Genomic DNA, 25561 nt, shown 5'->3' with positions numbered 1-25561 from the left:
TAGGCAGAAGCATGTGTGTGTTATCTGGTGGGATTTTGGCAACCGACGAGATGACAGCCGTCCACAAATAACTGTTCTAGAAAAGGCAACCACAGAAATGTTCATTGGAATCACAAAGGACACTTGCTTGGGATTCATTGCTATTTTTGACTCCATGAAGCTCTGTTCCGCAGCCGGGTACAGAGCACTCACATGGGTAGTCCACATCTGTGCACTCCCACCTCCACAGCCACATCTGGCAATCCAGCCCTGTCCTCCTTCCCATTCTTTGTTTCACCATAACGAAACTACGTTATACTATAAACCATGTAGTGGGATCCCTGGGTGGCTCAGCGGTTTAGCACCTACCTTTGGCCCAGGGCGTGATCCTGGGGTCCTGGGATCAAGTCCCGCATCAGGCTCCCTGCATAGAGCCTGCTTCTCCCTATGTCTGTATCTCTGCTTCTCTCTCATGAATAAAAAAATAAAATAAAATAAACAAAAAACAAAACAAAACAAAAAAACGTAGTGATATAGTGGCATCACCATTCATCTAATACTCATTGGTCTCTTACTCTCTTCTGGGAGTCCCTAGCTTTTTGGCCTCCACTTAATTCATTGATTTTCTTGTTTTTATCCTCATAATACTCCCATGAAGTAGTGGTGATGACGATGATGCCCATAACACAGGTGGGAGAACTGAGGCTTAGAAGATAAAGTAACTTGTTGCCCCAAACGACCCCATTAGTAAGTCGAAAAGTGAGGGACACCTGGCTGGCTCAGTCGGTAGATAGAGCATGTGACTCTTGATCTAAGGGTCATGAGTTCAAGCCCCACATTGGTATACAGCTTACTTTAAAAACAACAACAAGAGTGAAAAACGAGTATTTAAGCTGGGATCTGTTTAACTCCAAAGCACTTTCTCAAAAATCTGAACAAAAGTTAAGTTCAAAGTTTTTGAGACAGGTGAGATTCAGTAAAATCACAGTAAATGAGTTCACCTCCTGATATAGGCAGATGCTCCTTCCTCCTCAGACCCCAGAGTCTCCTCAGGAAGCAGGTAGCCAACGTGCCGGGACCCCAGAGCGGTTGGGCTGGGATCCATGGAGAGTGGTCATGTGGTTCGGGGGGCCACCCCTTCAGGTTCTCTCCAGAAGTACAGGCTCCATTTTAGCGGTGGTTCCTTTGTCTCTTTCTTTTTCTTTCTTTTTTTTTTTTTAATTTTCTTTTTATTTTTTTTATTGGAGTTCAATTTGCCAACATATAGCACCCAGTGCTCATCCTGCCAAGTGCCCCCCTCAGTGCCCATCACCCAGTCACCCCAATCCCCTGCCCACCTCCCCTTCCACTACCCCTTGTTCATTTCCCAGAGTTACATGTTTTGTCACCTTCACTGATATTTTCCCTCATTGTCTCTTTCTGAAGCCCTTTGCTCCTGCGTGCACTCTCTCGGCTCTAAATAGCCTGAGTCTCTGCTCCAAACAGTGTGTAGTTATGTAGAAGGCTCCCAGCAGGAGCCTAAAGTCAGGTCAGGAACCTGGACCTTAGAGTCTGACTTGTATTTGCAAGTTGTTTGATCTTAGACTTGATGTAACTGTCTGCCCTTGACACCTTTTCCCTGGCAGTAGCAATGCCCATCTGGAAGAGTTGTCGTCGTGTGTACAGATCATGTGCTTTTGTGAACTGCCAAGTACAGTAGGTTGTCAGTAAGTAAGAGTAGTGCTTCTGTGGTTCTTCCCTCCTCCGTCCTTCTGGAACAGGGTTTCTCAATAGCAGCGCTATTGACATTTGGGCTGTCCCACGTATGAGCAGAATCCCTGGCCTCTACCGGGAGATGCTAGCAGCACCCTTCCACCCCCAACATGACAATTAAAAATCTCTCCAAGCATTGCTAAATGTCCTCCAGCTGACAACCACTATGCTAAAGCCTGGAATTACAGGTGTTGGTACTGAGATAAAATCACTCCATCAAGTAGCTTCAGAACACTGAGCCCTGGGATCCCTGGGTGGCTCAGCAGTTTAGTGCCTGTCTTCAGCCCGGGGCATGATCCTGGAGTCCTGGGATCAAGTCCCACATCAGGCTCCCTGTTGTGGAGGCTGCTTCTCCCTCTGCCTGTATCTCTGCCTCTCTCTGTGTCTCTCATGAATAAATAAATAAATCTTAATTAAAAAAGAACACAGAACCCTAAAAAGACTTATGTGGCAAAAAGACAAGAGAGACATGCCAGCATAGATATGGGGAAAAGGGAACGTATGAGCACTATTGGTAGGATTGTAAATCGATAGAAAGTGGTACGGAGGTTCCTTAGAAAATTAAAAATAGAACCAAATGATCCGTAATTCCACTTCTGGGAATATATCCAAAGGAAATGAAAACATTAACTCAAAAGGTATCTGCACCAGGGTGCTGGGTGGCTCAGTCGATTAAGTGTCCGACTCTTGATTTTGGCTCAAGTCATGATCTTGGGGCTGTGAGATTGAGCCCCAAGTTGGGCTCCATGCTGGGCGTGCAGGCTACTTAAGATTCTCTTCCTCTCCCTCTGCTCCTATCCCCCCCACTTTATGCACATATGCACGTGCACACACGCACTCTCTCTCTCCCCCCTTCTTAAAAAAAGATATCTGCATCCCTGTGTTATAAATAGCAGCACTACTTATACTAGCCAAGACATGGAAATAACCTAAGCGTCCATCAGTGGATGAATGGATAAAGAAGATGTGATATACATACATGGAATATTATTCCATGATGGAATGTTCTTCAGCCATAAAAAATGAAGAAATCTTACCACTGGGGACAACATAGATAGACCTTGTGAGGACATTATGCTAAGTGAAATAAGTCAGAGAAAGACAAATACTGTATGCTCTCACTTATATGTGGAATCTTAAAGAAACAACCAACCAAACAAAAAAAACAGGTAAAACAAAAGCCCAGGTAAACAGATGAAACAAAAAACTCATCGGAAAAGAGATTGGGCTTGTGGTTACCAGAGGTGGAGGGTGAGGAGGAAGGGGACAGTGGAAGGTGGCCAAAAGGCAAAATTTGCGATTGTAACTAAATAGCTATTAACTAAATGACTACACATAGTGCACAGCACGATGCCTGTAGCATCCTGCCGTAGGATATATAGGGAAGTTGTTAGCAGAGATCCTGAGAGTTCTCATCACGAGGAGAAGTATTTTTCCTTTTTTCTTCTGTCTTTTCTTTTTATTGTATGAGAAGGCGGATGTTAGCTGAACCTATTATAGTGATCATTTCACAATATATGTAAATCAAAACCATCCTGCTGTACACTTGAAGCCCATACGGTGACATATGTCAATAATTTCTCGATAAAACTGGGGGAAAAGATTTATGAAGAGGACATTAATGATTTTCAGTGCAGAATGACATAAGTGTTTCAAGTGCTTGCCGTGTAAGGCTTCTCTCAAGCACTGAACCGTGGAAGTCAGTTCTGAGTTAAAAAGACATGATTGCTTTTTTTAAAAAAATATTTCTTTTCGCATCCAATGCTGCACTGATTTTGCAAAGGCAGTGATTTTTATGACAGCTCGTAAAACCATAGAATCTTAGAGTGTACCTAACTGAGGTGTAATCTGGATCCACTGCTGTCTGACACTTGAATTTGCAATGAACCCAGTGAGTGGGAATCAATACATAGTCTCTCCCTGGGGCTGAAAGTGACACCCACGTCCACATGGGAACAACTTCCCCTATTACAAAGGATCCTCCTTTGGGGTGAAAGTTATGTTGCCTGCAATTTCCATGGGTTCTCTGGTCCTTGCTCTCTGGGACCATATAGAAAAGTCCCTCTTCACAGACTCTGAAATCTGAACGCTTATGATCTGTGGTCAGCTCTGGAAGCTGGGACAGGTCAGGGAGGACACACTCTCCTGGTGCATTCAGCACGTCCCCATCGCCCGCGTGTGTCTTAGTGGCAGTGGTGGGAGCGCCTACTTCCAAGAGCCTACTGTGAGATCCCAAGCCATCTTGCCTTATTTGGGTTTTGTGGGCTCCATTGTAATCGCCTCATTATTGGTCAGGTAAACCGTGTTTAAAGTATCCATAATTACAAAAATAATGGGAGACTTTTCCTCATACACTGAGATCACATAGGAGCCACATTTGGGAAATGCTTGCATTTTCCAGCCCCTAGAAGAGTTGCTGTAATTGAAGAAATTGTGCAAAGTCAACTTTCTTGGCAACCGGCCCCAGGCTTTTTGGCCTACGAATGCCCTGCCTCAGGTCTCCCCTCTACCAAAAGTATCCCCTCTGAAAATAGCATTTTTCTGCCCTCTTGCTGGTAAGATGGTCACTTGTAACTGCTCTATATTTCTTGGTGGAACAAAGGCATCAAGTGTCCTTGTTGATATTTTTCTCCACGGTTTTCACTGTTGTGCATTGTGAAGGCAGTGGATGGTCTTTTGGATCCTTTTCAGCGAGGACAGTCTATGATCTTACAACACAGAGTCCTGCAGTGGAGTCTGGTGGCTGTGGTCTGGTGGCCATGGGAAGGCAGGCAGGCTCTGACCCGGGCAGGAAGCAGGCATATGTGGGCAGGCTGGTTTGACACTGCATCGCCAGGGGCCTGGAGCAAGTCAATCTCCTAAGCATGCCTCTATCATGTTTCCCCCTCTTTTCACTGCTGAGGCCCCAGAGAAGAGTTTGGAGGGACCTACAGCCACTGGAGACTTGTCACAGCAAGTCCTGCCCCCGCCAGCCATGCTAGTTTCTCCTTCCCTCACCTCCAAGCTGGAGCTCCCACTGCAGCAGATGGGAGACAAGTGCACAGACCCACTCCCGTTCTAGGATTCCAGTTCCCTAGCAAGCTCATGCCAGGACATTAGAGGAAACATCCCCCTTCTTTCTCCCACCCTGAAAGCAACTTCTGCCATCAAGGATTCTTTGACTCTCTTACCCAGGATGTACACAGCAGCTGTGGGAGGGTCAGGCCAGGGGAGAGGGAAGGGGTACAGTAATAGGTGAGATAGGTTGGGGCACAGCTATTACGAGGGATTTGCCTACATCCTCATTCCTGTCCCTTTTTTGAGAAACTATTTTTAGTCCATCTGGGGCACATGTACTGTTATATTTGCAAAATGAATAATTCAGGTTTATTGCGCTCATGGATTCTTTTTTTTTTTTTTTTTACTGAAATATAGTTGACACACGTTACGTTGGTTTCAGGGGTGCAACATAGTGATTCAACTTCTCTATACCTTACGATCTGCTCACCTCATGTGTAGTTACCATCTGTCACCACGCGGTCCTATGACAGTACCATGGACTATGTTCCCTGTGCTGTGCCTTTTATTTTCGTGACTTAGTCTTTCCAATACTGGATCCAAGCCTGTGTCTCCTATACTCCTTCACCCATTTGTCCCATCTCCCCGCCCAGTGCCTCTCTGGCAAGTGTCAGTTTGGTTTCTGTATTTATGGGTCTGCTTCTGCTCTTTGTTTATTTGTCCTCTTGGATTCGAAGTAAGGAATTTGAGCAGAGAACAGTAGGGATGACTTGTCTCTGCTCCACAATGTGTGGGGCCCCAGCTGGGATGGTGCAACTGGCTGGGGGACTTGAAGAGCTGCATGCTGAAATCACCTAGACACTTCTTCACTTGCATGTCCAGGGCCTGAGCTAGAGTGACTCAACGTCTGGGACTAATGTCCAGGGCCCCTCCACAGGCTTGGCCTCCTCGGTACACAGCAGCTGGATTCTGACAGGGGGCACCCCAAGGGAGAGTGTCTGGAGCACAAGCATCGCAAGGGACCCAGCTGGAAGCTGCAAGACTTCTGTCTTGGCCCCTCGGAAGTCTCATAGCATCGCCTCTGTTGTATCTTATTGGTTTCACCTGAGCCACCAAAGTCAGCTCAGACGCAAGGAGAGGGAAATTACCCTATTTTCTGCTTTTATTTTTTTAAAGAGAGCATCATTCAACTAACATCTTTCATGAAGCTAGAATACTTTCTTTTTTAATGTTTTTTATTTAAATTCAATTTAGTTAACATATAGCGTATTATTAGTTTCAGGGGTAGAATTTAGTGATTTATCATTTGCATATCACACCCAGTGCTCGTTACATCAAGTGCCCATCACCCAATTATCCCTGCCCCCCACCTCCCCTCCAGCAACCCTCAGTTTGTTTCTAGAGTTCAGCATCTCTTATGATTGGCCCCTCTCTCTATTTTCATCTTATTTTATTTTTCCTTGCTTCCCCTTTGTTCATCTGTTTTATTTCTTAAATTCCACATAAGAGTGAAATCATATGGCATTTGTCTCTCCCTGGCTGACTTATTTCACTTAGCATAATACCCACTAGTTCCATCCACATTGTTGCAAATGGCAACATTTCATGGGCCACCACTTGGAAAGACCACTGGGTGGATTCCAGCCTGCTTTGCTTCTCAACTCCCTCCTTGGGCAGAAACAAGCTGTACAAACATGTGCAGTGGCCCTGCCTCTTTTTGACCTCCATATACCTCCTTCTTGTTGGTCATCATGATATTTCCAGTCTCCCCTATTCTTACATGATCTCGGGTAAGTCTGGACGAGATGGACATGAAACTTTTTATAGGTAGCTGGGGAACACAGAATTATACATGGGAACCATCAATCAATCGTATAATGGTGGGAAAGGTCTAGTCATGGAAGTTCTAGAGGAGTATATAAGGGGAGGGGTAGCTCACACTCAGAATAGGAAGTGCAGGTAAGACTTCCCGAGAAGGTTTGAGAAGAGATGCTTTTCAGCTGTTAGATAAGTGCTTTTCCATTCCATTCCATTCCATTCCATTCCATTCCATTCCATTCCATTCCATTCGTTCTTAGCTAGGATGTAAATTCTATGAGAACAAGGACTTAATTGGTTACCCTTATATTAGTTTTCTGAGGCTGCTATAACAAGTTACCACAAACTCAGTGGCTTAAGACAACAGAAACTTATTTGCTCGTAGTTCTAAAGGCCAGAAGTCCAAAATCAAGGTGTTTGCAGGACTGTTCTCTGTCCAAAAGTTCTAGGGGAGGATCCTTTCTTGCCTCTTCCAGCTTCTGGAGGCTCTCGGTGAGCCCTGGCTTGTGGCTGCCTCCCTCCGGTCCCTGCCTCTGCTTCATACAATCTTTGCTTCTCCCTATGTTTTCTCCTCTTCCGTCTCTTATAAGGACACTTGTCATTGGAATTAGGATCCATCCAGATTATATCAGATGAGCTCATCTCAAAAATCTTTCAATTAATTGCATACACAGTGACCCTTTTGTTTTCAAATAAGGTCATATTCATAGGTCCCAGGGGTTAGGGTGGATAGACATAACCTCTGGGGGCCGCCGTTCAACACACTACATCCTCTGCATGTATCCCAAATGCCTAGAATACTGCACAATGCCTAGTGGGTTGCTCAATAAGTATTTTTCAAGTTAAATGATCTGTATCAGCCTTAGATCATCCATAAGATTGTCATGAGATTCAAAACCAATATTTGCATGTAGAGACAGTATCAGCATTACACTTGCTGGGTTCAAGTCCAGGGACTCCACTTGCCACCTGTGAAATCTTAGGCAAGTTCCTCTAGCTTCTCTCTATTTCAGTTTCCTCTTCTACAAAAACAAGATAATAATGAGGTGAACTTTCTTTTTTTTTTTTAAGACTTTTCATTTATTTATTCATGAGACACACACACATACATACACAGCAAGAGAGAGAGAGAGAGAGGCAGAGACACAGGCAGAGGGAGAAGGTCCCCAGGATCAGGCCCTGGGCTGAAGGCGGTGCCAAACTGCTGAGCTGCCCGAGATGAACTTTCTTGAGTAGTGGTGGTGGTTAAATTAATATATGCAGAATGCTTAGAAGGATCTAGGACTTGGTACCCAATAGATTCTAGATTTTATTATAAAAATGAAGGGTGGAGTGCCTGGATGGCTCAGTGGTTGAGTGTCTGCCTTTGGCTCAGGTGGTGATTCCAGAGTCCAGGGATCGAGTCCTGCTTTGAGCTCCCTAAAGGGAGCCTGCTTCTCCCTGTATCTCTGCCTTTTTTTGAATAAAAAAAGTAAAATCTTAAAAAAAATAGTCATGTGACAGTGTATCATATGTAAATGATCCCAATTGTTTGATTTTACCAGACCCCCCCACCTCCACTTTCAGAAATAGCTGAGAGGGATGCCCCACCCCTAAACTTAGCACGCTGTTTCAGAGGTCAGCTGCCACCACCCATATGAGTCCAGCGGTGACTTGGAAGCACCAGCCCTCACCACTGATGGGTCCAGGGCAGTGGAGGGAAGGGGGGCGGGGAGCACAGCCCTGAAAGTGGAGTGGCTGCAGCCTTACAAGCGTGAGAAGCAGCTTCTGTCCCCAGGGCAGCTGTCCGCCCCTTGCCTCTTGGGTTCCCTCCTACTCTGTGATCAGTTCCTGTCTGTTACCCTGAGGCCCTCAGCAGGAATTCCGGGCTGGCTCAGGTGCAGTGGAGGATGATGAAGAACAACTCCAAGGGCAGGAGAAGTAGGACAATATGATAGATGGATTTGAGAAGGATCCAGAACAGCTGGGGGGCAGACCTCGTTGAAAGGGTGAGGGACAGGAGTTGTTATCTCAGCAGGTTACTTAAAAGAAAAAAGAAAGAAAAGATACCTTGTGCTTTCTATTTGTTTATTTTTTTAAAAAAAATCAGGGCACCTGTGTGGTGTAGTTGGTTAAATGTCCAACTCTTGGTTTCTGCTCAGGCCAGGATCTCATCATGGTTTTGAGATCAAGCCCCACATGGGGCTCTGCACTCAGTGAAGAATCTGCTTGAGATCCTCTCCCTCTGCCTCTCCCACTCATGCACACACACACACACACACACACACTCTCTCTCTCTCTCTCTCTCAACTAAATAGGTAAATCTCTAAAAAGAAAAAAATCATTTAGGTTTTCCGAATGATGCCCTGCTCAGATCTTTAGAAGACTTGCCTTGTTAGAGGAAGAGGGCTAACCCCAGTGGTGTTCAAAGTATGGGCCATGGGCTGCTACTTGTCAGACACCTGTTTATTACCAGTCTACGACAAGATAAGGACAGAAATTGCCGGTAAAATGTTTGAAAACTTTAATAGCAATTTGACATTGCCGTGGCCACCAGGGGGGTGATCAGTGGACCCGTCTAACCACACAGACCAGTTTGGGTGTTGTCACACTCCCATGGTGAGTGGCATGTGTCCTGAGCCAGGTGCTAGTTGTGGTGTGTGAGGGGTTGGGGTGAAACCCCCGTCCCTGACCACAGAGGATCTGAGAAGTTCTGCTAGGACCCACATGGCAGAGAGATGATGTGCCTCCAAACCACATTTTTTGCCTAAATGTTTAAATATCACCATTGCCATCTTTGTGCGTCATTTACCTTAAGGTTTAGTAAAGAACTTGGAAAGTCCTTGGACTAGCCCCTCCCCTGCACTTCTCACCTTAAAGGTGAAGAACCCGAGGCCAGGGCCGACCACAGGACTCTCAGAATGACCCAGCCAGACAGTGAACTGGACTAAACCCAGGTCCCCAGTGCTTTTTCAAAGCTGCCGTTCTTTTTCCTGCGGCTAACGCAAAAGCAAAATTCAGCCCCTAACAAGGAATCACAAATTCCAAATTAATACCCCAGAATGATAGGGTTTTCTTGGGTGCAACTGGATTATGAGCACGACTCAGGCCTTCCATCCAGGGTAATCTGCTGGTGCTGTGGTCTGCTCTGTTAAAGCAGAGGGCGGGAATCTAAGACATTGACATTTTAATATTAGCCCCACAGATGTCTTGGTTTGTGATCTTGAGAAAATCAGTTAATATTCCAGCAGAATCTGTAAATAAGAGCATCAATAGGGCAGCCCTCGTGGTGCAGCGGTTTAGCGCCACCTGCGGCCTAGGGTGTGATCCTGGAGACCGGGGATCGAGTCCCACGTCGGGCTCTCTGCGTGGAGCCTGCTTCTCCCTCTGCCTGTGTCTCTGCCTCTCTCTCTCTCTCTCTCTCTCTCTCACTCTCTCTCTCTGTCTATGAATAAATAAATAAAATCTTAAAAAAAAAAAAAAAGAGCAGCAATAAAATTTGCTCTCCTTGGGGACATCCTAAGAATTTTTATCAGGCTATAAAAAGGAGGCCCAGAGAGATGATTTGGTCTGGGAAAGCAGGAGTAATACTTGGCTCTTCGTCCTGTAAGACTCCCCATGGCTTAAAGAAACCACGTGGAGCTGTGGGGGAGACCCTTGGCAATTGGCTTGTTCAGCCCTCTGCCGTCGGGTAGGACCTCACTTTCACCATTTCCGAGTGATGCACTTCTCTCCTATTTTTCAAGAAGGAAAGGGAGATTCTACAGTGGAGTGGCTTTTCCTTTGGCAAAGGGGGTCATGGCCTCAAGAGCATTACTGCAGCCAGGCAAGGAGGAAGTATGGCTTCCTCAAGGCCCAGCCCCTGCTGGTGGAAGGGACATCCTCCTGTCTCAAGAGTGCTGGCACTTAGGTTCTAAGTGTGTCCTATGTCTAGGGGAGTCAGATGCAGGCCTGATAAAGGACATTATTAAGATCTCCTCAGGCTTTTCTTCGGATGGTATAATTTCCTGGGCTTTCAAACGCCCTAACTGGGATTTTCCCCAGCCAACTTTTGCTTCACTTAGTAATTAGCTCCAAGTTCTTTTTGCCACTCCTTAGATGTGAACCCCATGCTAATAACAGGCAGTGCGGATTTTGCACAAGGTTTAAATAAATATTCACCACTCAGCCTTTTAGCACAGAGCACTGGGGCCACCCAGGCTTCCCCCACAGGAGACAGGCTGGTGTGGGTGGGGACAGTAGCAAACGTTCTCACTGGTTTTGAACCTTCACTTCCCCACCTCTGATGGCCTCGGACTAGTTACTTAATTTTTTTTTAAGATTTTATTTATTTATTTATGAGAGACACACACACACACACACACAGAGAGGCAGAGACACAGGCAGTGAGAGAAGCAGGCACCATGCAGGGAGCCTGATGTGGGACTCACTCCTGGGTCTCCAGGGTCACGCCCTGGGCCAAAGGCAGGCGCTAAACCACTGAGCCACCCAGGGATTCCAATATTTTGTATCTCAACTTCCTCATCTCTAAAATGGAAATATTCATAGCATATAATCTGAGAATTGTGAGGATCAAGTGAGTTAACACAGGTAAAATGCTCAAAATAGCATCTTGCAGTGATGATAGCAGCATTATTGATCATGACCCAGACAAAGCCTGTGTTTGCTTCAAGCAACTAGAATGATTCTCAGACCAAGTATTTTCACGATCCACTTGTTGGGGGGGAGGCTAACTTGATTTTTAATTATGTGCCAAATCATACTCATTTTGTTCAATGTAAAAAAGAAGTAGAGGTACACAGTTGCGGTTTCTTCTTTTGGAAGGGGGGTGGGAATGATTCCACACTGCCATCTTAGAGGTGACTTTCGTGGCTTAAACTGTTCATCTCTCACCAAAATTCCACTGTGTGTGTTACCAGCTCATTCAGTAAGACAGAGGGTATAGAGGGGCCCACTTACTGTTTAGATGAAATGTCCTTTAATCATGGGAGTATGGGAGTTTGCATCAAATAAATTATAGTTAATTGCATTAATGAACAAAAAAATTGTGATTCGATAGGATAAAACATAATTTACTGACATGTCCTATGAAATCTACTTGTGATCGTCTCTTATCTCTAAGAGTTGATATGGATACACCTTTTTAAAAAAGAGAATTTAAACAAAGAGGTCAACAAGCAGTGGTACCCTTCTTCCTTTGCAATAGTTATATCCTTCACACCTGCCCCAGGTCATAGCAAAATATCAAGGTCAAGCTCCCAATATTCCAAGGAAAACTAGAACTTCACCTATACACACAAAGGTGCATACATCCTCCCGTTCTCCAGGTGTTCTTTCCATACTGTTTTAGAGATGAGGACGCGCATCTCAAAAGTTCTCTCTTTCTGTGCTATTTGAAGATATACTCTGGAGAGTGCTAAATTCATGGTTCTGCTTTTATTATCTGTTGGAAATATCTTTTGCCTGGACTTGTTTATGTTCATATTCATAGAAACCAATAAGTATTTCCTTTATTAGGAGGTACTCAATATTACTTGTTGAATTATTGTACCCTTTAAAAATCCATCAAGAGATTAAATTTTGGGAGTCTCGGTAAACACAAGACAATCAGTGTGAAAGAGCCTAGGAATGTGTAGCTGACTTTGGAACAGCCATTTCTTGGTGGTATCATCTGTTCCCATGGCTTTTGAAATGCATTCTTTCATCCCACCTTTTTTCCCCTGAGCTATCCATACAGCCACCCACCTCATGCCTGTATTCCCTTGGATCTCCCCCAAACACCTAAAACTCAACATGTCAAAAATTGAAGTTTACTTTCTCAAATTTGTTCCTCTCTTTGGTTCTTTGTTTCACTGAAAAGCACCACTGTGCGCCCAGTTACCCAAGGCTAAAACCCATCCTTGGTTCTTCTCCCCCTCTTGACCCCATATCTATTCAATAATTTTATATCACAAATATTTCTGGAACCCTTCCCCTTTTTTCTGGGCCCACTGCCATGACACTAGTCCAGGTCACCATTATCTGTCAAATGGATTGCTACAATACCCCTCACCCAGTCTCTCTTCCTCTGGCATTATGTCCTTCTAACCCAAACTACACCAAGCCGCCAGAAATGTCTTGCAGAATTTATATCTGATGGCTTCATTTTCCAATTAAAAGACTTCACTCATTCCCCTTGGACTGTAAGATAAAGTCCAAACTCCTTAATATGGCTTAGAGAACCATTTATGATATGGCCTTTGTCTCCTTCTCCAGCCTTATCTCTCCTCTTCCTCGCATCGCTGGCCACCCCAGTGATCTCTGCAGTTCCTTGGAGGTGCCAAGCCCTCTCTGGGTCAAGTTCTTTGTATGTGCTGTCCCATTTGCCAGGAACTCTTCAGCTCCTCCTAGCTGACTCCTACTGATCCCGCAGGACTCAGTTAAGACTTTACTTTCCCTGAACCCTGAACACTGGTTCAATGCCCCCATGGGCATTTTTAACCGAGAACTTACTGTATCATAACATACATGAAGTTGTTTTTTCGCTCTATCCTCCTCCAGCTTCGGCTTCCTGGAGGTGAAGAGAGTGTAATGTTTACTTTCGTATTCACAGATCCTAGTGCACTGCCTAGGACAAAGGGCTTCATTTTATATTTACCGGAAGGAGGAAGAAAAGAATGAAAGTAGCAAAGTGACATACCGACAGTTGCTCTGAGTATAAGTGCTAATATTATTTCTTTCTGCATAGGCATTTCCAACTGCAGCTTGGGCCTTTGTCTCTCTTACTTTGATTGACACGTAATCATGACATAAACCAAAGGAAGGAGACTATTTTCTTGCCAAGGATTTCATTTACCTAGAAGTATGGACAAGTATTCCTGTGAGCAAGCATCCATGCTCACAACTGATTGCTCTAAGTGGTTGGCATAATATTCATTTGGAACAAGATTATTAAATATATGTTCATTGAGCATCATACCTAGCAGCAGTATGGTGTTGGAATTGTAGACAGAAGGGCAGAGTCCTCTCCCCTGCCTTTATGAATTTAACAATCTAGGTGCCTGATGGGTGGCATATGCATATGAAAGGTGCTAGGATTCATCATAACTGTTCTGAAGATAATAGATGTTCAAAGAAGGGAGTGATCATTGAGGGCTTTAGGATTTGGGCTTTCATTTCAGTAGGATTTCTAAGACTGATGCGTTCATTCAATATTATCAAATGTCTATGATGGAGCCGAACTAACAGATTGACAAATGAAGATGACACAAGTGCTACCCTTAAGAGATTTATAATCCACTCAGTTATAATAGAGCACAACTCTTCTAAGTCCCTTAACTTTGGATATCCAGAGATCCTCTGAAGCTTTGGATTTAGATTTCTGTTGGTCTCAAGGTCCATCATTTATTATAAGAAATTCCAAAAAATATTTATCACCCAAAGAGAGTTAAGTTTGACTCTAGACAGTAGATTATGGTCCTAACCCAGAACCTTTAATATCTGAATGTTGTAAAGCAGTCATGGTTCCACTTCTCAAAAGCAAAAGATACTAGGTCAAATTTAATATGTCCCAATTAAGTAGAAGGAAATTCCAGGCTTGTAGGAAACAAGCTATGAAGGCTGGGTTGGGATGTACACTGAATCGCTGCCATTGAGGTGGAGCAAAGGCTTATGGATATCATTAGATATAAGCAGCCTGGAAAATGGGGGCCCTTCCTTGACCTCAGTTGGGCCTTGGCCCCTTGAACCCTCACATCGGGTCCCAGCTCTAGAGCTGGGCTTGAGCTACTGGATGATACAATCATTAGAGACCGTGGCCCCAGGCCTGCTGGCATGGAGCTTTACTGGCAAGGTCAGCTGGTTGTCATGGACGCTCCGTTTTGGCCAAGCTCATTTGGCTCTTCACAGCTCGGCCACCTGTTGTAAACAGCTGAAGGGGGCCTGGCTCCATTTGGAGGTTGTCACTATCTCTGGTATGTCGTCCCTCCCTAGGAAGAGAAGGGTGTGTGGAAACAGGGAGGGCAGTAAACAGTTGCTTCTCTCACAGAGTCACTCTCTTTGTCAAGAGCAACGGTCCAGACATGGCCAGTCATGGGTGGTCCTTCTGCACAGGACCTGCCATCTCTTTGAAGACAGGATAGTCACAGACCTAACTATAGAAGCAGCTCTGCAGAAAAGACTAGAATAGCAGGTTGGAACCAGATCACAGAGGGCTTTGAATGCTGAGGGATTTAGAATTTATTCTAGAAGCTGTGGAGCATGATTGAAGTTTCAGAGCAGGGGAGTTATAATAAACCCAGGGGTGGAGAGCGGACACCCAGGACTCCAAGATGGCATCATCTGTACCAGTGAAGGAAAAGAAGCTCATGGAGGTGAAACTAGGAGAGCTGCCAGGCTGGATACAGATGCGGGATTTCACCCCTAAGGGCATTGCTGGAACATCTCAAAGAGTTTACTACCGGTATTACAACAAGTATATCAATGTGAAGAAAGGGGGCGTTGTTGGGATTTCTATGGTGCAGGCTGCTAACGTGCTTTTCAACTACTGTCGTCCTTACAAGGAGCTCAAACATGAACGGCTACGCAAGTACCACTGAAGAGGGCCCAGTGTGGAAGCACATTTGGCATTCCTGACCATGACTTTTGCCTGGCATCCTTGAATCCTTTCATTGCCTAATTCCAATTAATATCCAATGACTGGTAAAAACAAAACAAAACAAAACAAAACCCAGTGGTGAAACTGGGATGCTGGCTCAGTGCTGCAACTAGAGAAAGAGAGGGATAGATAAGGGTAGACTGGGAACCAACTGGGCCAGTGGCCAGTTTAGGTTGAAATGAGCAGGATAGAAGAAGACAGTCCACCGACAGAGGATGGACCAGGACACAGAGCACAAATAAAACAGGTCACTCAACACTCCCATGATCCTACTCATAGGACCAGAGAAGGCATTGCAGAGGCTGGCCAGGGTTCTAGAGACTTCCTAGGGAGAGGCACTGCTGCACCGTGAGGGAAAACTTCCAACTTCTAGACCAGCTCAGCTGTGCTTTTTTTTTTTTCTTTTTTAGTCTCAACAATATCTTAGGCCTGAATAAAGTTCTACTGGGGGTTCTAATGAGGGGTTCCTCTTCCTTTCCGGGTTCCAAAGGCTGAGGAGGGGTTTATAATGGAAGCAGTGAAAAGGCTATGTTCTTCAGCTTCCACTGACGTTGGTCTGAATCTCAGCTCTGCACCTCATTAGTTGCCTGGGACCTTGGGCACACTCTCTAACCCATCTGTAAAGCAGGAATCAATAGCAGGTATCTCATTTGGTGGCTGCGAGGCTTAACTTAGTTAATACAGTAAATATATGTAGTATATGTTGGCCACGTAATGGGTTCCCAGCTCCTGTTGGAGTCCTTTTGTCTTTCTCTTCTTACAGCCCAGAGTTTGTCCTCTGTGGATCCTGTTTCCCTCTTAGCCAGAGGCAGACCCATGATGGGAGGGGTGTCATCAGAACAGTAGCATCTTCCCTTATGAAGTCGGTTCAGCCACATCTCATATTACTTGGCACTGGCTCCTGGAAAAACCGTGTAGTAAATTATCATTTTATGTATTTATTTATTTTAAAGATCTTCTTTATTTATTCATGAGAGACACACAGAGAGAGGTGGAGACACAGGCAGAAGGAGAAGCAGGCTCCTTGTGGGGAGCCAGATGCGGGACTTGATCCCAGGACCCCAGGATCATGACCTGAGCCAAAGGCAGATGCTCAACCACTGAGCCACCCAGTCATCCTTAAATTATCATTCTAAGGCAGTGAAATAGTTGGATACCCCCAGGTATAGTCCTGCTTATAGTCCTTTGTTAAGTGAGCTAAGTCATCATTTAATTTTTTTATGTACGTTGATTCCACCAAGGTTAATTCATGTATAGGTGGGCTGCACCTATAAACTAGTTCAGCTGCTCAGCCACTATTCAGACAGCACTCAGAGTAAAGGCCCCACGACCTCATCACAGAGTCTGATTGTCTCTCCTCAGATACTCACTGTGCCCTGGGCCCTAGCTGGACTTGAAAATTCAGGAGGCATATAACCAGTTATCTCTGGGTGGAACTCCCTGTCCAAAAGGGAACACAGCTATCCCCTTACCCTTACCCTGGCCCAAATGAGAGAAGAACTGGGGGAGTAGGCCCCCACTCAATTCCACAGGGAGCCAGGGTCTCCTTTTCCAGGTCCTTCTGTTGGGCTCTGGGGTTCCTGAATTGACAAAGGCTCAGCCTCTGTACTTGGAACTTCACACAGACTTCATGAACCCTTTCTTGTGCTTGATCTCATGGGATAAGTATCCTTCCTGGCCCTGGTCACTGGGTTACCAGATGTAAAGGTAAAAAGGTGCTCCTTAAAGGGAAGTACTGTAATTCCCTAAGGGAAGGGCCAGGACAAAACAGATCTGGGAAAATGTGCTAGGACAGCCTCAGGGAGGGAGCCTTCCTGGCAGGGCCTCACTGCTGCTTTGCAGAAGCGAGAAGAGCCATGGGCCTTGGGGTCTGTGTTTGCACAAGGACTGGCCTTCCGTGGAAGGGAGGACACTGTGTTGGGATGGGGTGATAGACTGAGACTTCTTTTCCTAAGTAGCCACACAGTACCAAATCTACAGAATGGCAGCAATTTGCTCGTAGGAGCTTTATCTAAAGTCCCAAACATACAACCTTAGTTTGTGGAGTGTGACTATTACCTGCCACTAGATGGCCCCCCATGTACGCATCAGCCTTTATCACGTAGAGACCTTGGAGTAGATTTTCTGGTGTTTTTCTTTTCTTTTTTTTTTTTTTTCTAAAAGTGTACACACACACACACACACACACACACACACAATCTTTACTTTCATCATCTTTGAAGCTGATAACCGATTCATTAGTTTTCCTTTTAACATTCAAATGATAGAACTTACATTCTCTGGAAAGTTGGTTTAACATAGACATCTATGGGTGTTTTTTTTAAATGCTCTGGGCCATAAACTGTGTGATTAAGATGTTGGATTTGAATCTATTCTATTAAATAGTATGTTTTGGTTCGTCTAAAGTAATACATACGCTGTATAACAAAATAGTCTTTAAGTTCAATTTAAAAAAAAAAAAAGCATTGGAAGAGAAAGCAAAAACAAACATTAAATCATGCGTACTTACTCCCTGGCAGAAAGTGTTCTGAGATCTTTTAAATATTAGCTTATTTTATTTCATAGCTTGGAAATAGCTCTTCTGTTCACATCATTATAACCATCTGATAGACAAGGGAACCGACACTATGAAAAGTGAGGAGCTCACTCCGTGTTTCAACCAGTAATTGCCAGGCCCATCAACCTCCTGTCCTGGCTCATTTGCGCTATGTCCTGCCTCCCACTGGTCTAAAACAATCAGGAGGGACTTAGCAGAAATCCAGTTGTGGCATGAAAGATGTCAGGATTCTGATTTCTCTTTTTTCCCTTCCTCTCAATTTTCTTATCAAAAACATAGAAAACAATCTCTAATTGCTGTGAAAGGACTTTGTGTATTACACAGATGTCTCCTGCTGTTATTATGGGGATATTTGGGGTTTGATGGGGATGTAGAACTCTCGTATGCGCCCAGGAGGTGGGTGGTCCTTCACTCATTCCACAAAAAGTATTTATTCTGAGGTCTCCCACACCCAGGTGCCCGTGCTATTTCAACAACAAACTTGGTCCGCCTTGAACTGTTAGACTTGAGCATTGCAATGTGGATTCCCTGTGCTTTTGGCAGGTAACTCTCCCTTAGCCTCGGGATTCAGGAATAAGAGACAATGGTAGGAGAACTGCAGAGGTGGGACCCCAGCAGAATAGGAACATGGCCAGCGCCACTTCTGCATGAGCCACACCACCAGCAAGAGGCAGATGGGTTTCTTAAATCATTATTTTGGAACACAATGTTTTGTTTCCGTATCCAAGAGTTTCCACTTCAAATGGCCAGTCAGATCATCTCTCTGACAGAAGGCTTCAGCTACAAGCCTCTGGATAAATTGTAAAGGGCCTTCTTCTTCTTTGGGCCTGAGGCAAGCCACTTTCGTGTTGCATCTAAGAGTTTCTCCAATTTGGCTTAAGTAATGCTGTCCGAGACCCAGGCTTTGATCCCTACACAGGAATCATTTTGTATCTGGAGGGGCTCATTGGCAGGCTCTTGGTGTAAGGAAAATTCTGTTTTCCTCCTGGATTGGAAAACCCAGCAATAGACATCATTCTTATTCGACGACTTTTTTTTTTTTTAAGATTTTTAAAATTTATTTATTTATGAGAGACACGGAGAGACAGAGGGGCAGAGACACAGGCAGAGGGAGAAGCAGGCTCCACGCAGGGAGCCCGATGGGGGACTCAATCCCCAGACCAGGACTACGCCCTGAGCCAAAGGCAGATGCTCAACCGCTGAACCACCCAGGCGTCCCTCATTCGACTTCTTAATACACTAACTGTTGTAAAACAGAAGGAGGGCTGATGAGTCTACAGGGATGAAGTTCATCAGAGAGAATATTTGTTATCTTATTTTTAGTTCCTCAAGTTTTTGTCGCAAAACCCCATAATAAATGTGGGGTGCCTGACTTTGTTTACTTCTGTAGGGCCTCCTTGGGACATTGGCCCACACAGCAGCCTTAAGCCAGGTTTCTTAGAGCTCGTGGGCTCATGATGCACCGAGGCCCTTCCATCCCTACCTGCACAGCTTCTAGGGCAGCAGGGGGCATGCATGAACCAGAGATGGGGGATGTAGCTGTTTCTGCCTCAGAACCTTCTGTACCCTTTGTAAGAGGGCCCCAGAAGCCTTCTTGATAGCATTTTGGACAGAATGTCTGTATTGTAAGAAAGGAAAATGATGGGGGGCGGGGAGGAGGGGAGCGCCAGAGGGACTCCTGTCAATGTGCCAAGGGAAACCAGTAGCACAGAACCACTTTGTACCTGCAAGCCACGCAGGACGCTCAAGGAGGAGTGTTCAGTGTTGACTCAGCCTCTCTGCCATAAGGAAGAGGGGAAGCCTCGGCATCATTTGCCCAGACCCCTGAGGTTCTGATAATCTGTTACTCTGAGCCCTTTCCTGCTGCAGCCATGTGGGGGCAGTGATGCAGCTAACCAGGCTGGTTTCCCTTGTAGGAACTCATGGCTTTGAGACCATTTCAATCCTTGGAACTTCTTAAATTGGGGCCTCTGGGTTCAAATTCATTTCCTGGACAACACAGAACCACAGACCATCAAAGGGAACAGAAATGGCTGGCTTTGGCTGTATTTCCTCCCTCTCTCCAAGAAGAGGAGCCCTCTGATACCTCTAATAGTTTTGCAGTCTCAGTGAAGTGGCTGAGAGAGAGGTGGGCCCAAGGTAAAGGCCAGAGTCTCACCAACCCATGCAGACTCTAGCCACTGGATTACCAGTCTACTTTGGGGAGTAGCTTCACAATTTAGTGTGCTCATTGGTTTCAGCCCAGCCTGTGGGGTCACGCCAGTGCCAAAAGATTGATTTAGAAAGACCTTGATGTCATTGGAATATAAGCATCAATAAATGGAGCCCCTCTTTGCTCCCCACGGTAGATCTCCTCATCTTTTACCTGGACAACTCCTAATTGGTCTTCATGCTTTCATTCTGCACCTCTTCTACACACCCACATCCATTCTCATACAGCTGTCACAGTGAACTTTCCAGAACATAGCTGATCAAGGCACTCCCATAAAACAGACCAATAGACAAGAAGCTTAAGTGGCTTCCTATTGCCTTCAGGATCAAATCTCAACCCCAGAGGTAGCGTTCAAGTGCCATCTCACCCTGGACCAACCCTCTCGGTCACCGTCTTCCCATCATGAGCACACTTGGAGTCGTTCTGTCTGACAGAGGTCTTCACTCACTTGCTTGAACTCTGCTGGCACATCGAGCTCCTTTGTCCATGCTATTGCCTTAGCCTGAAATGCCTTCTAAACACCTCTCTGCCTTGAGACTTTTTCTCATCCCTCAAGGTCCCACTGAAATGTTCCAAACCCCTGAAATCCTGCCCTCCCCAGTCCCTCAGCAGTCAGGCTCTCTTCTTTGCATTTCCACACTCTTGTGCCTTCAGTTTGAGCTCTGCTGAGCACTGCTCTGTAATTGTTCATACATGTGCCTCCCCATCAGATGATGAGTTTTTTAAATGTAGAGACTAGGCAACCGTCACTGCACCTAACGCAACACGTGCTTGATAAGCAATGAATGAACGATCCAGAATATTTCATGCCTCCCTTCGAAGGCCAAAGAGACCCAAACGCTGTGCTTTCTGCTCTAGCCAGCAACCACCCCTGTTTTGATTTCAGACCCTTTTCTCCTGGCCAGGTGCCTGATCTCAGAGTCTCATACACCTCAACCCATAGCCATGACTGTGGCCCTTGGCTCCTGAGAGGAAGGGGCAGGGTTCAGTGGCTGTGTGTCTGAGAACATGCTGGAGAACAATGGCAGGAAGTGTGCAAGTGGGAAACAATCATTGGGCTCAGCCCATATGGAGGAGCTTCCTGATTGGCTTGATTTGTTCTGAGCAGGAACTCTTAGAATAACTTTGGAATTATCCCAGTGGGATGACAAATTTCTCCACCGAGGAGGAGCTGTCACCTGGTAATATCAAGCATGGAAAACATGGTTACAAAAAAAAAAAGTAAGAGGAAGGTCCCTGTAGGAAGACCATTTGGATTTGCCAAGTGTCTGAGCCCCTGCCACAGCTCCCTGGGCCAACCTCCTTTTGAGACGCCACTTTAGGCACAATTCAACTGTCACCTATATCTTCCAGATGATGGCATTCTCTCCTCTAAGGCTCAAAGGCCAGAGGTGCTTTCTGTCCTTTGCTGGTCTGTCAGGCAGCTCATGGAAACTCAGACTGTAGGCGGGAATGCTCCCTTTTAGAATCACATTCCTGGGGTAGACATTGATTGAGCACTGGCTGTGTACAAAGCACTCTTGTAGGCACTTGTGGGGGCCATAGACATACACAGTCATACGTAGTCATACAGAAAGGGCATGGTGATACCTTTTCTACTCTCGTGGAGCAGTGGTTTCCAAATCATGTTCTGTTCTGTGGAAAGGCCCAGTTGAGGCAAGGAGGGGGTAGGAGAAGCAGGAGGGGCTCCCAGCTCCCAGTCCAGTCAGGCCTCCACCAGGGCAGATCTCTTTGATCAAGATATTGGAAAAGAAAATTCTACACCCGAAAGGGGAAATATGAAAACCTTTGGACTAGGAACAGTTTCATTTGCTCTTGGAAGGAGGCAGCCCAGGGCAGCCTAATATCCAAGGCTCCAGTAACAGGCAGACCTAAGTTGGGGTCACAGCTCTGCCTCTTACTAGTGACGGGCCGCAAGTTTCTGAACCTCCCGTACATCATCAGTCAAGTGGGGATTTATAGTAATAGCTGCTACACAGATTGCAGAGAATTGAATGAAGCTTACAAACAACTTAGCACATTGCCTAGCTCATGCTAAATACCCAATAAATAGCTATTTTTACCACTACTACTGTTGGGACATTAAATAATTGTTTCTGAGGAATGACTCATTAAGATGCTGACTCAAGGATCTTGAAAGCTCCATCAGTCTCCTCAGAGTAATCTCCAATACAGACAATAGGCAAAAATGTATTGATTATCCCCAGTCTGGGCATTTATAAAAGCTGTGGCTGATGCCATGTGGATACATACATGTATACACACACACACACACACACACTCAGGGGCTAATGGGGAACTCTAACTCAGCAGGAAAACTATCACAGAGTGCTGGATTTAGACACAAACAATGAGTAAACAGGGATCTGGATGGGAGGAATGTGCCACATAAACAATTTTCACAATCAGATATGAAAGCCCAGATGCTTCCTGCACGAAGGGCAAACCCAAAGAGAATCACAGGGTGAAACAAAGTCGACGCTCAGACTCTCCATCATTCAGGCCCAATTCCTGCAAAGCTGTGTGTCTTCTACCTATAGTTTTACATAGGTGAGCCCCAGAGTAAATAAGAAGAGTACATTACACATGCACATGAGGGCACACATGCACACACACGCATGTGTGCACACACACACACACACACACACCCCTGGGGTGAAGTGAAATTATGTATTTGACATATTTGGGGAAGTGAGTGAAAAGCCTAGAAAACACAATAGTGCATTTTCTTATCTAGAGAAAGCAAATAAGACAAGGTGCTTCTCAATCAGTTCTTTTTACTAAGTCTAGCCATTAATTTGAATTTGTTCTTTTGAGAATCATTTTTGGCAGAAGGCATTGAGCCAAAGGGTCTGCCTTGAGGCTGCTGCCACTTGAGAAACAGTTTGCACATTCACTGAAATGTGTATTTCCTCAACCAGCATTTCTTGAGAACTTTCCCTGAGCCACGTTCCTTGCTAGATATACATGAGCTAGACGCTAGAAGCCAGACTCACAGAAAGCTAAAGAAGAGGTGATCATTATCCTCAAGGGGTTTGCAAAAGGAAGTTGGGAAAGGAACCTCAAATCTATAAATAAGTGATTAAAATACAATAGGAGAAAATTGGTGATAGAAATATGTCCACAGGATAAGGCAGCAAAGAGGAAGGACACCTTTGTGGGAAAGGTATCAGGGAAGGCTTCCAGGAAGAGATGATACCCAAGCAGACGCTTAATGAGCAGTAATTACCCAGGGGAAGGAAAAGAGGGAGAACAAGTGCCATTCGGGCAGATGGTGGTAGGAGCAAAGGCACTGAGGCAAGGAAGAGCACCCTGTGTGCAGGGATCTTCTAGAAAGTCATGTTCCTGGAGATACACGGGAGGCCGGGAATATGTAGGCTAAGGAACTTATAGCAGGGAGCCTGCGAGGGGTTGCCAGCAGGGGAATGCAAGTTGTGGTGTGTCCACACACATTCTGGATTTGAGAGTGATAGGGCAGGGTAGATGCAAAGAGATTGATGGGAAGGTTGCTGTAAGCATTTAGGGGAAAGGAGGGTGCTCTCACAGGGCTAAGGAGGAGGAGATGAGAGATTTGTGGAACAAAGTGGCAGGATTTAGTGGCTCATATACATGCGTGGTGTTAGCAGAGAGGGGCAAGTCAGAGGCCAGGATAACATCCAGGTTTCTATCTTAAGTAGAATGGATTGGTGGTGGTACCAAGAATGGAGGTAAAGAATGCCAGAGGGAGCAGCAGCTTTTTGGAGAGAGAGGAGTTGGTCCTGCATATGTTGGGTTGGGGTAGCTGTGGACTATCCCCATGGAGACACAGGACATGCAACCGTATACAGAGGCTGGGGTCTAGGAGAGAGGCTCAAGGGTGTTGCTGAGGTAGATGTCAGCACGTCGTGGGAATTAAATCGTGAGACTTGACGTGATTAGCCAAGGATAAAATGTGTAGCGAGGACAGTGAGCCCAATGAACATTTAATAAAGGAGGGTAGAAGAGGAACCCATATGGGGAATCCGGTGCCATGGCCTCTGAAGGGGAAGAGGAGTGGTCCACCGTGTTTCAAAAAATGGAGAAGTCAATAGATTCACCCTGAAGAGTATCCATTAGACTCAGCATTTAGGATGTCAGGGACCTGAACGAGGCCAGATGCAACAGAGTGACATGGGCAGAAGGGGAAGTAAGTTGGAGGGTGGCTGGGATATGAGGATGTTGAAGCAGCCAGAGGGGAGCGCTGCTGGGGGAGTCTGGGAGAGAGATTCGGTAGTAACTCAAACAGGATGCAGGGTCGTAAGAAGTTCACCTATTTTTAATGTGAGAGAATTTATTTTTGCTTAGGGACTAAAGGAAAGGGAGGCATCTGGGGAGAGGTGGAAGCTCTCGGGGGAGGGGATAATTGATGGAGTGCCATCCCAGAGGAATGTGCGGGGTCAGGTGCACAAGTAGAGCCACTGGCTTTGAGCAGGAGAGTCTCTGAGTCAGAGTCGGGAGGTGAGAAGGCTGGATGAGACTTTTTGTCTTCCTACAAAAAGGGACATTTCTTGGGCAGGAAAGGGTTTACGCCACTGAGAAGTGTGTTGCTTTGAAAAGAGATTCATTTCACTGTCATGTAATCAAAACTCTTTATGTCTGATGAAACAGGCTCAAACAAGAATCACACCCAAGAAATCAATGCTCAGCGCAAGGTTGGAAATGATTTCCTGTAGCAGAAATCAACTTGCACAGATTCTTTTTTTTTTTTTTCTTGCACAGATTCTGATGGTGTGAGCCACGTGATTTCAGAGAGAGAATCAACACACAAGAGAAGGAGAGATAGGTTGGCCTCTGTGGGTGAAGGAAAACTTAGGGAGGGAGAAATTTGCATTTATACATATATTTTTAAAGATTTTATTTATCTATTCATGAGAGACACAGGCTGAGGGAGGAGCAGGCTCACTTCGGGGAACCCGATGTGGGACTCGATCCCAGGACTTCGGGATCATGCCCTGAACCAAGGGCACCACTGAGCCACTCAGGCGTCCCAAAGTTGCATTCATATTTATTTGCAATTAGATTTGGTTTGGTTGCACCAATATCAGTAATGAAAAGTGTTCATAGGTCCCAGCTGTATACTTAGATTAAGATATAATAAGTCAGGGGATCCCTGGGTGGCTCAGTGGTTTAGCGCCTGCCTTTGGCCCAGAGCGTGATCCTGGAGTTCCGGGGTCGAGTCCCGCATCGGGCTCCCTGCATGGAGCCTGCTTCCTTCTCCCTCTGCCTGTGTCTCTGCCTCTCTCTCTGTGTGTCTCTCATGAATAAATAAATAAATTTTTTTACAAAGGATATAATAGGTCAATCTAATATTAATTTGTTTTCTCAATGAGTATACAAATTAGTATATTTGGAGGGGGGAAGTAGCAAAACCAGGTGGGGTAGGGTAACCTGTTAACATTCATATCAGGTGGTGTATACCGAGTACCTAACAGGGCTAGAAATGCTATGGAGAGGAGTGAACACATCTGGTTGAAGTGACTTAAGGAAAACATTACTAAAAAGATAGGATTTGGGTTGGGTTTTGACTGGTAGTGTGTGTTAGATGGGGTTGAGAGTAGGGAGTCATCCTTGGCTTTTTCACAGGGCAGCGTACTCTCTGTTCTTGGAACACAGG

At 45.4% G+C, this 25561-nt stretch overlaps 2 protein-coding genes across 7 annotated transcripts in view; both read left to right on the top strand.

The window, feature by feature from the left end:
• Positions 1–25561, top strand: part of PALM2AKAP2 (PALM2 and AKAP2 fusion) — a 331425-nt gene that overhangs the window by 87042 nt on the left and 218822 nt on the right. The gene's annotated exons all lie outside the window — the stretch shown is intronic.
• Positions 14835–15543, top strand: LOC121494643 (ATP synthase subunit f, mitochondrial-like). Of its 2 annotated transcripts, XM_041761314.1 has the most exons (2): positions 14835–14954; positions 15066–15538. In XM_041761314.1, exons 1-2 carry the CDS (start codon positions 14835–14837, stop codon positions 15099–15101), a joined length of 156 nt encoding a protein of 51 aa, XP_041617248.1. In that variant the 3' UTR covers positions 15102–15538. The 2 variants fall into 2 exon arrangements, with proteins under 2 accessions (XP_041617248.1, XP_041617247.1); XM_041761313.1 differs by having other exon boundaries at positions 14835–15543.

This window comes from Vulpes lagopus, chromosome 7 (genome assembly GCF_018345385.1).
Source record: "Vulpes lagopus strain Blue_001 chromosome 7, ASM1834538v1, whole genome shotgun sequence".
Classification (NCBI taxonomy): domain Eukaryota; kingdom Metazoa; phylum Chordata; class Mammalia; order Carnivora; family Canidae; genus Vulpes; species Vulpes lagopus.
Note: the sequence above shows the minus strand (reverse complement) of the source record. Positions and strands in the feature narration are given on the sequence as shown.